The sequence below is a fragment of the Siniperca chuatsi genome, linkage group LG24 (genome assembly GCF_020085105.1).
Source record: "Siniperca chuatsi isolate FFG_IHB_CAS linkage group LG24, ASM2008510v1, whole genome shotgun sequence".
NCBI lineage: Eukaryota > Metazoa > Chordata > Actinopteri > Centrarchiformes > Sinipercidae > Siniperca > Siniperca chuatsi.
The window spans coordinates 6451921-6466979 of record NC_058065.1 but is presented as its reverse complement, the minus strand read 5'-3'; the positions used below and the strand labels follow the sequence as shown (position 1 = coordinate 6466979).

The 15059-nt window shown below is 42.7% G+C and overlaps 1 protein-coding gene across 1 annotated transcript in view; it reads left to right on the top strand.

The window, feature by feature from the left end:
• Positions 1-3226: 3226 nt before the first annotated feature.
• The window catches only part of LOC122872182 (Krueppel-like factor 7), a 38280-nt gene continuing 26447 nt past the window's right edge, over positions 3227-15059 (top strand). Inside the window, exon 1 of the mRNA XM_044188055.1 lies at positions 3227-3582. Within this exon, the coding sequence (XP_044043990.1) occupies positions 3403-3582 (180 nt within the window). The 5' untranslated portion in view covers positions 3227-3402. The remainder of the gene's footprint in view (positions 3583-15059) is intronic.

Below are 15059 nucleotides of genomic sequence, written 5' to 3'. Positions count from 1 at the left end.
TGGTTCAGTGAGCAGGGTGAGTAGAGATCCCATTCGTCTTGTCCTGTTTAAATACACTGGTTAACTCCTGCCAACAGGGAAGCCATTCAGCAAAAGGCCAAGGGCATCTGTCATGTGTTCAGCACATTGATATTGTCCCCTTCCATCTCCCTCTTTCCCCCTCTCTTCCTCTCTTTTTCCCTATCATTTCCCCTCTTTGTTTATCTCTGTTTCTCAGCATCACTCTCTCGCTTTTTCTTCCTTTTCCCTCTGTCTTCCTCTGCCTCTCTCCCACAACCTCTCCTCCTCTTTTGATGAAAGGAGTGAATATGCAGGGAACTGACATGATTAGCAGCCTCATATCCCCATGATGGATGGTGCCTGCTCCATTATTAATATAGTAAAAGCACCAACTGCCAGGTAAGAGCAATGTCAGCATCCACAATATAACGCTGTGTGCCCACGGATAATGGTGAGCACTTATTTTTATCTATGATATGCATGGGCTTCGGGCCGAGGAAGAGGAGGAGGAGGTGTGTGTGTGTGTGTGTGTGGGGGGGGGGGGGGTTGCACGTCTGAGAACGGGCACTAAGACGTGGCATTCAGATTTGCTAATTCCCGGTGATGGCAGCGGGGTGGTACACTGCATAACAAACAATTTCAGCAACTTGAAGAGTTAAATAAGTGTGAAATAACTGCATTTCTTCCAATGTAGTTTTACCAATTTCAGAGATTTGCTTGAAACAAATGTCATCTTTAAGACAGGATGATAAAATAAAAAGGAAGATTAATTTAAATAGGAAGATTATGGCACAAAATGGAAAAAGTACCCATAATGTTGCTACATAGGAACATATAAAGTGTCATAAACTCAGGAACAAAGTTCATAGTGACCTTAATAATATTTAGTGTTGTATAGCCATACTTCATAAATGATATTTGATCTTATGTACAGTATTCCTTCAATTCGATGTGTATAGTTTTGCTGCGACATCTGTAAGCTGCTACAGACATATATAAATTATATTTGTGGGCTTTTTTGGTTATATTTATCTATATTCAAAAGTAGATATCCATATTTTGTTTTACTGTGACATTTCATTTTCTGTAAGGTGGACTGTGGTGAAACACAAAAAAATATGTACATGCGCTCTTCATTCACTGCTATTGACAAACTATAAGACTTCAGGTTGCTCATGTCTAGCTGACAATGCCACTGCATAACTTTATCACTTTTATCAGTAAATAATGTGTTTCCATACAACAATAATGAGGTGAAACAACTTCATAAAAACAGACGCTCCATCAGGGTGTAGCTACCACTGAGAACACAGAGATCATGCCCTCACTGTTATTGGTGACCTGAGGAGGAGCTTACCTTACAAATAAATACAAATTACACACTGTTTAAAGACTGACTGTTGTAGGCCAAAAACAATGTTTAATTAAAAGGATTTCATATTTATTTGCCAGAATTATATTCCTGGCATTGTGGGGAAGTTTTTGAAATAGCATTTAGACAATTGTGTAAGGAGATAACATTTAGCTTTTGCTAGTTCTTTGCTTTAGTTCCATGTTGAGCATCAGTCCAACTCCAAAGCTACAGATACAGCCACCTTCAACTTCAGTGTTATAATTCCTGGTACTTTGTTGTGATGTTAACATGGTTCTTCAGCCACTGCTTATGAAAATGACACATGGAACAATTTTGGACAAATTTTATTATTGTTAAACAATTTGTTTTTACTGGTTTCAAATAGCAAAGAATTAAACCTTTATTCACTCTTTGTTGGCTCTTAGAGTAGTTCAAAGAGCCACATAAACAATGCATAAAAAGAACAGGATTTATCTGTTAAATATTTTACACTTCAGTCAGCCATGTGGAGACCAGCTAAACAGGACACAGTTGTGCTAGATTGTTGTTTTCTTTCAGTTTTTTGTCAGTTGCCATGCACACGGCAACCGTTGATGTTTGCATTTATGTCTCTGTCATGTGTTTTCCTTCTGTCCTATCTATTCCTGCTGAAGACACCAATAGTGAAATACAGAGTGTGGTACAGCATTATGGGGAAGAAGTGAGGGATGGAGAAAGAAACATGATGTAAAGAGGAAAAAAATAGAAAAGGAGAGACAGAAAGAGGCAGGAAAAGGAAAGAGAGACAGAGTGAGTTGTGTCCAATGGATAAATGTCAGCCGGAGCTTCATCGTCCGTCTGAGCTGAGCTCTCCCTCCCAAAATGCCATGTGTAAATCGCGTAGCCGGGGCCCTCGGCCAGCCTTCCCCTACCACTGTAATAAGATTACAGACCTCTACAACACTCTGTGTATGTGTGTGTGTGTGTGTGTGTGTGTGTGTGTGTGTGTGTGTGTGTGTGTGAGACAGAGAGAGAATACTATTGAGCCTTCGTGGAAGTGTACAGATTCGATGGCTTACACGGGGCGAGCGAATAAGCGGCATTACTCACACCACCAAACAAGACGTATCGAGGAAGATTTGGCTACTTATTTATCATTCCACACACGGTGGACTTTTTTTCACCCTGCTTTACTTACAGCACATGAGCTGCATAAAAGAAGTGCAGAGGCCGATTTGTATCAATGTGGGTCAGTATAATAAGCCTCTACAACTTTTAACCTCAGTGAACAAGTTGTGAGGAAGTGGATTATAGTCCTATTGTGACATAAAAAATATATAATAAACACACAAAATCTTTATTATGGACAGTATACAAACACTATTTAAAAATACAGTCTTCACAGGACCACAGCAACAGCATTATGGTGATATTATATGAGATTAAAATATCATTAAGTAAGTTTACAATAAACTCATTATTTAAGCATAGTGTGAGTCAGGAGTAGTCTAATGCATCATCCTGCATCTCATTATAATTAAATATTTACACTGTGGAACAATATAGCAGCCTACTAATACTGTTTCCAGATCCTGTTTGTGAGCACATGATGTTTACACCATGGCTTCTCCTCTCAGACTAGCCTTTTAGACCTTCTTCCAAATCTAATATACCCATCCATAAATAGCTCACCTATTGAGCCCATATTTGGCATGAGTGACGTGGCACCGGAGCCAATCCCACCCGCTTAATTTGCCTAACTCCGCCTCTCCACGCTCCGCTGCCACTCAAATAACTCCTCAACCGCCCATTCGCCTTAAATGGACACACTGGGGAGTTGATTGACAAACTAAACAACGCCCATTCATTTACTAAGCCACTCCTCTCCTTTGGCTCCCTATCAGTGTCTAGTTTGGCAACACGGATACGCATGGAGCTTCCATCACCTCCAGTCTCTTTTACGCACCGAGTCCGATAATGCGCGCAGGTACAGGGACCCTAATCGCCACATTTCCAACCGCTACACTGAGCAATTAATCTCCTCTTATGGACTAATATGAAAGAAGTGGATGAAGAGGTCTGACACAGCCAAGAAAGGAGACATTTTTCTTGTGGATCATTCTTGTTTTCCATCAACGAGCGACAGCATGGATGTCTTGGCGAACCATAGTATCTTTCAGGAACTTCAGCTCGTTCACGACACCGGCTACTTCTCTGCCATGCCTTCGCTGGAGGAAAACTGGCAGCAGGTATGTCTCAACTTTCAATTCTAGCCGGTGTGCATTATCTCCATTACAGAGCTTTAACCACAGGGTCCGCTCGCTGATGGCTTCACATGCGCTCGAAATGCAGGCGTCAACTTTTCCCCAAAGCGAGGATGTGTGTAGTTCAGGGCGAAATGAGGAGATGAAATGCTTTATATCACTCATATATCTGACAGTTTTCCGAGAGATGGCAAAGTGGATAAGATGCGATTGCACGCCGGAGCGTAATAAAGCTGTCAAATGCCATTTGGGAAGATGAAGATAATACATCTGCATCCCTCAGATTACTGAGTTGTGAACCCCCCTGCATGGAGAGAAGTCCCCTCTCTTATTCATAATGGATATCCTAACATGTCTGGCTTTGTACCATCTATAAATGCAGTGGTGAAAAAATGTGCGAAGGCAGAGCAGGAAAAGAATAACTGTCATCTGCATGTTCGCTTGAACGCCCCCTTCACACTTCCTCCATCCAAGTTCAGTGGATGAATATGGAAAGATAAGCACGGGGATCCGCGCGGCCACATGGTGATAGATGCGTGGGGAGACGCACCGGCACTTTACACTGCCATTACTGCTCTTATATTCCTCACACACTATATCACACATGTCTTCTCTTTATATCAGCCCAATTTCCTTAGTAGAACGTGTATTATTATACGTGCGTGTATGTGTGTGTGTGTGTGTTTGGGCTAGCAATGGCTCTGTAGGTTTTGCAGACATTTTAACTGTCAAAAATGTTACTAATACTTGTAGAAATACTGACTTTTATCATGTTCTGGTGTTAAATTGCTTAACATCTGTACTTTTTTAATAATCAGCTTCTCAGCCTAATCTCCCATTTTTTATTCCACAATCTCAATTTAGTTGCACCTTTCATGCACATGAGCACCATCTTTTACTAAACCACCCTTCATTTTCCATATCTAAGCCCAAATAAGGGCCATGCAGCCGTCAGCCCACCTGCATTGCTTTCCATGCTGCACTTGACTGACTGGGCAAAAAAAAAAAATCATTGCATGGAAATTTGATGCCTGTATTGTTCATACAATAGGAGCTTTTCCCCACTTCTCTTCTCCATGGGGGGGGGGGAGGAGAGAGAGAAACCAGTGCGTGACCATGGATCCATTTGTTGTGGCCAAGCAGCTTAATTGGCATCCTACTGTTAGCCACCTACACATCTTTTCATAACAAGTCTCCAACTCCCTGCCTTCACTGTCAGTGGATTTTAAATTGCATGGGCCTACGTGTACCATATGCAGTGCATGTCTTTCCCTGTTTCTCACCCACAGCCTGCATATCAAAATCAATACCTAATGCAAATTGAAGAGAGAGAGCTGCATGTGCAGGCATAAGGCTGGGGACGCTCTTATCTGTGGAGACTGGAAATGTCAGTTTTCTTTGACTGTCTGCAGCTTATTCTCCCTGAGACGACGTCCATTTTGGAATTAAAGAAAATCATGAAGTTTATCAGCCAGCATGTCTTAAATGTAGAGGATCTAGTTCAGATATCTGCTCTCATTGAGCAGCTGTGTATTCTGCTATTATTTTGTAAGAGTAAATGACATTTTTACATGTGGGATGTCTGATTTTAGAGATATACTCTATTGAACTTGGCTTCAGTATGAGATGAACTGATCGACTTTTCAAAAATGAAATGTCACAGGTTTCTCTCCTGATAGCATCTATAGATCTACATCCCCGCAGATGACGTGCTTCTTGCACCTTTAGCAACTTTTGCAACTTAAAAAAGTGAATATTTCATTTCATTTCATTTCAAGAATAATTTTTTATCATGATCCTGATTCAAAATAGGACTGTAATTAAATAAATCACTACAAAGTGGAAAAATATATCATTCATAGTTTAAAAACACCTTTTCTACCAATTTGCAGGCTTTTACTCAAAGCATTTGTAGATAAAGATAAACTAAAGAAGTTGTTTTGGAAAACAAGCTTTTTTGGGATAAGAAGATTGCATTGTGTCCGTGTGAGCACATGGATTATGACTTGCCCCACACTTTGAAACCCCCTCTCTTCACGCAGCACAGCAATGTTCTTGGCAAAGCGATCCGTGTGTTCATTGTAGTGACATGAAGGTGCCACAGAGCCCTCCTGAATACATGAATTATGAGTTGTGGCTGGCCTTAAAAGCTCTGTCTCCAGCCGAGACCCGCCGTTTGAGCAATCCCCTCTGTATTCCAGGCACAATTTAGAATTTGATGCTTTTATGGGGTCTGATGGTGAGATAGGAGGCCGTTGTAGTCGGCCCCTAAATGGCTCCCTGAGATGTGATGGCAAGAATGATGACTGTGTCCCCTGTTGGTGTCTGTGAGGCATGATTCAGGCGGTTATAGGGGGATGGGGAGTAGAAAAGGAGGAAAGTGTTTCAGAGGTCTACATTTGAGGCTGCTATTTGTTCCATTATTGAACCAAATAGTGCCAAACTGAATTGTGCTGTCTCGCTTCCAAATCCCTGTACAGTTGGTTGTTCAGAGTTGGAACAAACAGCAGGGCTGATCTGGATTTGGAGCAAGCAGAGTTGGTCATAACTTACTCATTATATGTAGAACCCAATTTCCCCCAAAGCAAAGTGCACATGTGTTATTTTGCATCGTTACACCAACAGAAATTGCTTGTTAATTGCAATTTCCAGGGCTTGTTATGTTATTTTGTAAACTGGCATTTGCTTTCATGAAGCCTCGTTTGGCTTTACTGTCATACATTTATCAGCATCTTCGGAGCAGTCAGATGCTAACGTATAAAAGACAAAACCTCTGGATTGAATTTCAGGCTGATATGATAGCCTTCAGGCTCCGCTGATGACGTGCCCTCATCCACAGCACTTGACCCTGATGGGTAGGACGTAACAGGACACCACAAATGTCTGTCTGTCATTGACCTCAGGACACACTCCATACCCTCCAACACATATATTATCCCTTAGGGGCTCAACACACACACACACACACACACACACACACACACACACACACACACACACACACACACACACGTAGACTGAGTGCCTCTACCCAAGCAAATGTCTGTATGTTGCTGCACGGTGCATTATGGGCTTCTATATGTGGATGTGGACAGATTGCACATGGCTTCGGTGTTTTTTTTTAAATGTGGACGGAGCAGCAGGGCGCTCCGACGCGGCCTCCATCCTCCATATACAAGCCCACGTGCTCAGATGCATCCACTTACAGCCACTTCTTTCTCGTGACTTGATAACATGCACATGTCCCAGGCAGCAGCGGCAGCAGCAGCTCCACTGGGGGGGGGGGCTGTTAGCGTAGAGGTGTAGGAAGTTGCCGAGCACGCACATTCTCCCCGCTGCAGGGTTTCGCATTTCACAGTCCGGTGGGCTTGAAACCCCCCAGGACAGTCAGAAAAGAAGAGGGTACAGAGGCATGGTGTCCTGAGGAACAGGAAGTAAGGAAGTAGATAAATTATTTTGTATTTTGGCTGAGACCTCCAAGAGAAAAGTCGCTCCTTACTGGGCTGTTAAAGCTGTGATCAGAGCCGGAGAGATACATCGGCATGGTGACACTCAGCCTCTAGAGAGATCATGATGAAGAAAGAAAGAAAGAAAGAAAGAAAGAAAGGAAGAAAGAAAGAAAGAAAGAAAGAAAGAAAGAAAGAAAGAAAGAAAGAAAGAGAAGAAGCGACAAAAGATAGAGCAGAGAATCTGCAGTGAAACTGTGAAGAGCCATATGCATCCATATGCATCCGCTGCCATGTGCGTGACTGCGTACGTGCACGCCAGTGTGTATGTGTCTCAGTATGTTATGTAATCCTCAGTAGGCCACAGCTGCTTTCTCACACACAGCAAGCATGCTGGGGAGCGCAGCCAACTGGCCCCCTCCTTCCTGTCTCCGTCTTCCTCCATCCCTTGGTCCTCCATTCTCCCCCTCTTTTTTTCCTGCTTTTCTCATATAGAATTAGCACAGTATGGATTTTTGATCTCTGCAGGGCTGTTGTGTAAGCTCAGGACGTTTTCCCCACACGGTACACTGCTCAGTTCTGTTGCAACACAGTGGCTGCCAGGTAACAATGTTCCCCAAGTCACTCTTCTTTGCTTTGCAGAGCACCAGCAATGAGAACTAATGAGTTTAGATGTCTGAATGATGTCTTTCCAGTCCAGGTAAACAGGAAAATAAACCAACCTGTAATATAAAAACACCTCAATCTTCTCTGTGACATTTTACTCACTATAATTTTATGCAAATTAAAATTAAATCAATCCTATAACTAGCACAGTTCAGTATCCTGCGAGCAGAAGGACGAAGGACAAACTGGGACTTAATCTTATTTGTCTCAAAAGAGCTCCTGGTAGTGTCTTCGTTCCACGCCTGTGGCTTTATTAAAATGTCACATCAACTGTAAGTATGAGAGGTGCAATCCCTGAAATCAAGTTTGGAAGCTCTCCAGAAAAAACATTTTGTGAATTCCCTTTTAGTTTAACTGATGTCTGGTCAGTTACAGACTGACGTGCGTGATGGAAATGTGATGGAAGGTAGAAAAGTAGCATTACATATCCCCCCAGACGGAACAGCAGAGTCATTCCTAACAGTTTGTTTTATTCATATAAAACACCAATAGTCTTTTATAGCGGTGATTAATTTCCAGACATCCTAAAAGGGTTCAGATGAGCCCGTGCTACCTCATGACGCTCAGATGTCGGATATGAAATTGGTTTCTCGCAGCGTTGTTTTGCTCGCCTCTAACCCGACAGCAGTCAGAAGATCTTGAAGATGGATGCCACATAGAGTCTATTTGACATGGCCCGGCCCATGACGCACCGAGGCATGAAAGGAAGCCTTTGTGCACCGGTGCACAATGCAGCATCTCTGCTGGACGCTTCTAAGTGTTTTCAGAGGTTATTACTCAATGCATCGATTCTAAGAAAAGATGCACTTCTGTTTGTGGTTTGTTTGTCTGTGTACATGCCGGCCCAGAATTTTGTTATTTCACCTTCATTTTATTGGATATTCTCATTTCTGTGTATGCACACATCCTCACATACAGGTGCACAGGTCTGTGTGTCTGTGTATGTTGTGTAATGAGATGTGCGAGCGACCCCCTGACCCAGTAACATCCATTCTGCCATAAGAGCACTTAGTGAACTCTGCCACCTCTGTCTCATCACTCAGGCAGCTGAGAGGCGATTGCCAGTGATAGGTGCCTTCTACTGCTTTATGGGCGTTGATGAAAAGGTTGGAAGCGCTGATGAAAGAGAGGACGGCGGAGGAAGTATTCATTTGTCTGACGCTCTGGTGACTGGCCCGTCAGAGATAGAGGGAGAGGGGTGAGAGACAGAGAAGGTGCAAGAGGAAAAAGGCAGCAAGGGGGAGGCAAGGGGAGAGGAGAGGAGGGGGGGAGTGAGAGGGCACGTGGTGAACAAGCACATCTTTATGTATGGCTTCCGTCTGCAAAACGCTCTGCCACCCCAGGTTTGATTAACAGTGAGAAGAGGAGCCAGTCATTTTTTTCGCCTCACACCAGCACACATGGCTTGGCAATGACTTTCACATCATTTGAGGCGAAATCGGGAAGCCGTTACAGCACCTTACAGTGATCCGACATGCTTCACTGCTGCCATCCGGCTTGGCAACCGCAGGGAGAAAAGAGAAAGGAAGAGAAGTCTCAGGCACTCGTTTTATGCTTTGGGATCACCACTCACTCTCTCTCTCTCCCTTTCTCTTTATCTCATGATTCTCTTGCTCTGTTTCTCTTTGACAAATTCTGAGAAGACGACGTCACAGCTGCCTTGTTTGATTTGCCCTGCTTTAACCCCTATTTAAAGTCAGTCTCTCTGCGAAAAGTTGAGTCATGCAATCAAAATGTGGCACAATGCTGAATAAATGCTCATTTAAACAGAGCGTGTCACAAATAAACGGCACGAAGCTGCTGGTGGAATCGTTGCACTGAAAGTATTTACATATCACAATGCAAATTTCAGACCACTCATTTTTTTCAATAAAGCTTCCCACCACGAAAGGACAAGATGATGGTGAATTAGTCTGAATATGTGAACCCCACATTTGAGAGAAGCCACTCTAATATCAGCTGTGCCTATATTATCAGTGGACAGGAGGGACCCTTAGAAGACTATGCGTAGATTATTCTAGTTGACATTTTGGGAAAGACACTTTTTCCCTTCCTTGCTGAGTTATATGAGACATCGACACCACTCTCATATCTGTCTATTAAACATAATGCTAAAGCCAGGCAGCATAAAGACTGGAAGCAGGGGGAATTGGCTAGCCTGACTCACGCACTTATTAACAAGTATCTTCTTTGTTTAATCCATGCAGAAAAAGAAATGTAAAAGTGACAATTTGTCATTTTACAGGGGGTTATGGACTATTTCTTGGCCGGGTGCAGTGATTTCCTGGAGTTATGTTGTCACCGTGAGCTTCCCAGGCAACCAACGGAGACTCCAGGAAGTCACTGTGCCCAGCCAAGAAATAGTACCATGTTTCTCTAAATGAAGAACTATTTAAACTTTAAACTACTTGCTGTTAACATTGTTGCTAATGTTGCCAAGTAGCTGTTGGCACATTTGACATTGCTTGTTGTAATGGCTGAGTCTCATCAGAACGAAACTTTACCTTGTGTGTGTATTGTTTCATTCAGTGATTTTTAAATGACATGTTAAATAATTGGCATGAATCACTCTATGCAAAAGGGCCTTAAGTATTTAAAGGCTTCAAGTGATAATCGGTTGCCTTGGTAACTTCCTTCCTATCTCCTGCTTGCAACACAATGTGTTTGATCTTCCATCCTGCTCACATATTTGGAAATCCACTGGCTTTCATAACACATTACTCATTCGCACTATGTCCAGGAATTTTATAGCCATCACTGGCTGTGACATACCAAGCGTTGCATCCCATCTTACTACCTACCTGTTGCTAGGCAGCCTTGGCGAGCAGGAAGGGCAGCTTTTGCCTATTTGTTTGTTTAGCTGTCCGTCTGGGAGGCTAATCCCACCTCGAGGGACTCCTAGCCATCCAGAAACCAGAGATCCAGCCATGTGGACCATCTCTCTCAAAAGATTGAGTGAGAGAAAGGGGGAGAAAGAGATGGAAGGCGGAGAGAGACAAGGGCAATTTGCCCTGAGTAAACACTGCTGCTTGTTGTTGTCATCAGAAGCCGGTTATCAATCACAGCCCTAAGCTCTTGGTGGTGACAGCCGCAAGGACGTGCTGCGTTCTGAAACCGGTTGGATAGTTTATAAAGCAGGACGGTCATTGGTGAAGATCAGAGTCGCCAATGCAGGCCTTGTTGACTTTTTAGGAGAGTGTGCTTTTGTAAAAGTCTTTTAAGAAGATGTTATCTTGGCTTGAGGTTCCATTCAGGGTGTCATGGAGTCCAGTAAAAATGTAACAATGCCAGGCTTTGAGAAGGGTCGTGTGCTTGACTTTTAGCTGTATTATGTAAGCGACAGCAAGTTTGTGCGTCTTTGTAAATGTCTATACAGTCACGTGTGTGCGCTTTGCATTTCATCCACAACACTCAGCTGCGGTTGTCCAACATGCAAAGCCAGTGGTGTTTTTCCAGCTGCTATGGCTCGCTGCTCCAGAGATGTGTGTCAGGACCTTTTTCCTCCTTCAGTATCTCTTTCCATCCATCCATCTATCTATCTTTTCTACAAAGATTCCTCATCCTGCTCTTCTTCTTTCATCACTCTTTCTTACCTTCATCTCTGTATTTCTGTCTCCTCCTTCTCTTTTTTTATCTTTTGGCATCATCACTCTGTCATTGTGTACCACATCCTTTGAAACTGATGGAATATTACTAGGTAAGTGTTTTTGTGTGTCCATTAGTTTGTGGACATTTGATTAAACACAAATTTATTTAGAATGTGCACAATCTGTGCACAATATTAACTAGAATATTTAATATATTAAAACTAGATTTTCAAACAGGACAAGGTCACAAAATAAGGCCATAAAGCAAGACCCACCTTAGTTGATATTGTACTTTAATTAAGGAAATTCCCAGATGAAATTTGCAATTAAACACATTTCCAAAAACCTAAATGTGAGGTTTTCAGGGACCTTTGTAGGTTTGCGGCCTTGGGGCAGTTGCCCCATTTGCCTATTTGGAAATCCAGTCTAAACTGGATGGATGGACTCATCCATGTTTCACAAAATATAACAAATTCCTATTTCTTTAGGCACAAAAAATATGCATTTATTATGAGATCAACCTTTAATCTTAATGTCATAATAAATATATTTGAAACCAAGGGTGAGGACTCAGATGGGTGGTCAGAAACAGATAAAGGATGTTTTCCATTGTCAGCAGCTGATGTTAAATTCACTTGAAGATTAAACTGGGTCCCACATTACCCTAAAGACACTGGTGTCTTCAGCCAACTGGGTACGTCATGTAGTTTCAGTCATTCCAAGCCCCTGCAGGGCTAAATTGTCTGAATAAGATCTGACTTGTATCCTCAAAACCAGGCAGTTTCAGCTTGAATTGGGATTAGCCTATATGTCAAAGCCTGAAAGCACATATTTTCACTAAGAAAAATATTATTTTGACATGCAGCCTCGAAAAAAATACAGCTGTCTAAGTGTCAAAGTAGAAAGACAGAGGGGGTGAGAAGATTTTGCACCCTGCTTAACTCTTCGAACGGCCTGGGAAGTGCCCTTCTGTGATTTAATGAGACCTGTGGGAAGAGCCATTCATCAGCGTGACAGTGTACCTCTGTTTCCCATTGTTCTGTTCTGGTATGTGAGGAGAGCAGTGTGTGTTTTAGCCTTAATGATGGGCTGGCAACCCTTTGATTAGATGAATCTCCTGGTGCTAATTAAGATTTGGGCTGCCAAAAGACATCTGTGTTTATGCCTTCCTCCCTCTCTCTTTCCCTGTATGTATACTACTTGCATGTGAGTGTGTGTGTGAGTAGTTCACAGGATGTGTTTTGCAGTGTTGGTGATTGTGATATTTTGGTCTAAACTGGGAGTTTTGGTGGTATCTTGTGGGCTGACGTAAGTGCAGGGCCTTGGGCAAAGACAATGGGCCATTCCAAACAACTGAGTTCTTAAAACAAAAAAAAGCCCTTAAAACAAGAACAAATCCTCCAGTAAAGTATGGATATTTTAACTTGTTTCCCATATAAATCAATTTGTTGTAAAAAAAATTAGTGTCTGTGTTGTGAAACAAGAAAGATTGACAGGTTGCTAAAATCAAGAAAATTTAAACTAGATTCTTAGAAAATACCTGAAACAAGTTGATTAGTTTAAATATTCTTGCTGAAAAGACTTTAAGGACTCATTGACAGACAAAAATGATCTGATAGGGAGATTTTTGCACACATGACCGCAGAGATTCATATAATTTGTATTTTTTGCATGTGTGTGTTGTCATTCTTCAGCCAAATGTGCTCACCTAAATGTGTGTGAATGTGGCTACATCATCTCAAAGTGGAGTCCTTAAGGTTTTTTTTTTTTTTTTTTACAAAATAAGGAAGAAATTATGTTGTCATTTTATTTACAATAACTTATCCCAGTAAGAGAATCTATATCTATCCATAGGTTTCTCTATTATGTCCTCATATTGAGTGCAATACATTCTAGTATTCAATGCTTAATCAACAAAACAAACTATCCATCTGGGGATCTGGGATACAAGTCTTAGCAAATACTGTGACTTAAAAACATTTAAGATCCCCTGCTGTAGATGTTTTTCCCATCTTTTAACTAAACTGATCGTGTCACATCAATGTTTCACTACCCAATTCCCCCTTGCGAATTTTTAGGGAAGAGAATTTGATAACTTATGTTAACAAGAACTAAGGCATCCCCGTCCTCCCCCCAACCCTCCCTTCTTCAAATCACTCCCCGCTTGTGTGACTAGACAGCACCTCCTGCTCACCAGTTTACTGCTATGTGTTATTCAGTCTTTTGCCCCAGATATTATTTCATTGTAAAATGATGCCAATTAGTAAAGCCAGTCGCCGGTGGCTGTGGTCTGGCTCCTTCGTCGTTCCGGTGGGGAAAGTTATTTGGGTCGGCAGCTATTTTCAGCCTGTGATGTTGCCAGGAATACTTTAGGGAGCAGCCACTGTTTTATAAGAGAGCACATCAATAATTTTCATTGGTGTATGTGTGTGTATGTGTGTATAAGTGAGAAAGAGAGACTGAGAGAGCTTCACAGACAGAGTTTATTGGGTTTATGTGTGTGTGTGTTTATGCCTGTGTGTGACTCAAGAAGAAAAGTGGCTGTTTTCTCTCAAATATTCAGCGGAGCAGGTGGTGTGTATACTGTATGTGTGTGTCTTCATGCACACAAACACATGCACTTGTTCTTATGTTGCACATATTTCACTGTAACTGTCACAAACTCCCATTAATTTAAAACATGTTAATTTGCCAGCCTTTTAAACTTCAACCCCAAATCTTAACGCAGCCCTTATTCTGGGCTTTACCCTTTGCCCTGTAATCACCCACTTTTTCAAACTAAATGCTCTACTTCTGGCACAGCAATCAAAGCACACACACACCAACACACACAGAGCTAAAAGCCAAAGTCAATGAGTGCCTCACACCTTTCTTAGTGCATCTAACCGCTCTCCTCCCCTCTAAGCTGAGCTCTAACCTGACAATGTACGGCTAGTACATTGTCAGGATGAAATTGGGGTGAAAAGTCCTCGCACTCCGCTTACGCTTCCCGCTGAAAAGCCAGCCGCTCGGCACAGAGGGGTGAACAGGTTCAGCCTGCCATGCTGCCTCCGCCTATCCTCGTCCAACCTAAACTCACATATGCTCTCTCTCTCTCCACCCCTACCCTATCTCTTGGAGGAGAGCCCACAGCAGTAGCGGTGGCGAGGAGACGTCTTTCAATATTTTAAGCAGCTTGGGCTAATCTTTGTCGCTCAGGTTTGTTTTGAAAGCATTGCCGTGGGAATAAAGACGGAACGACAGTGCCCCACCTCCTGTTTGCACGGTCTCGGATACACATAAAGTCACCGGGATGTACACACTCTTGTGTAACTGCACAGATTCCAGAAACTCACACTCCAACACGCGACCCTGAGCTAATCCACCTTGGCCTTACGAGACTGTGCCACTGACCTGCTTTCGTTGCTCATGCTTGTTTTCATGCCGCTTGCTTGCAACACGAACACACCCCTTTGCTTCTTAGCTAACCCTGAGGTATGGTGTTGCAATGAGTAACAAAGCCTGAAACTGTGGCCCTAACAGACAAACTAAGAGTTACACACCACCTTCATTGCAAAAGCAGTGTAAACACAGGCAAGACAACTGGCTAAAAACAGAGGTGGCTTCTTATGCAGCCGTTGAGAAGCATGTAAGAATGAACCACTCTGGCTCTTATCAGTGTGGGCACGGCGCCACAGTTGCACTCCATGGTTTGTGGACGTGATTGGGGTACCGAACGTCCCTTTATGACTGGCACTGTATGAGGAGGAAGCAGAGTTTTTCC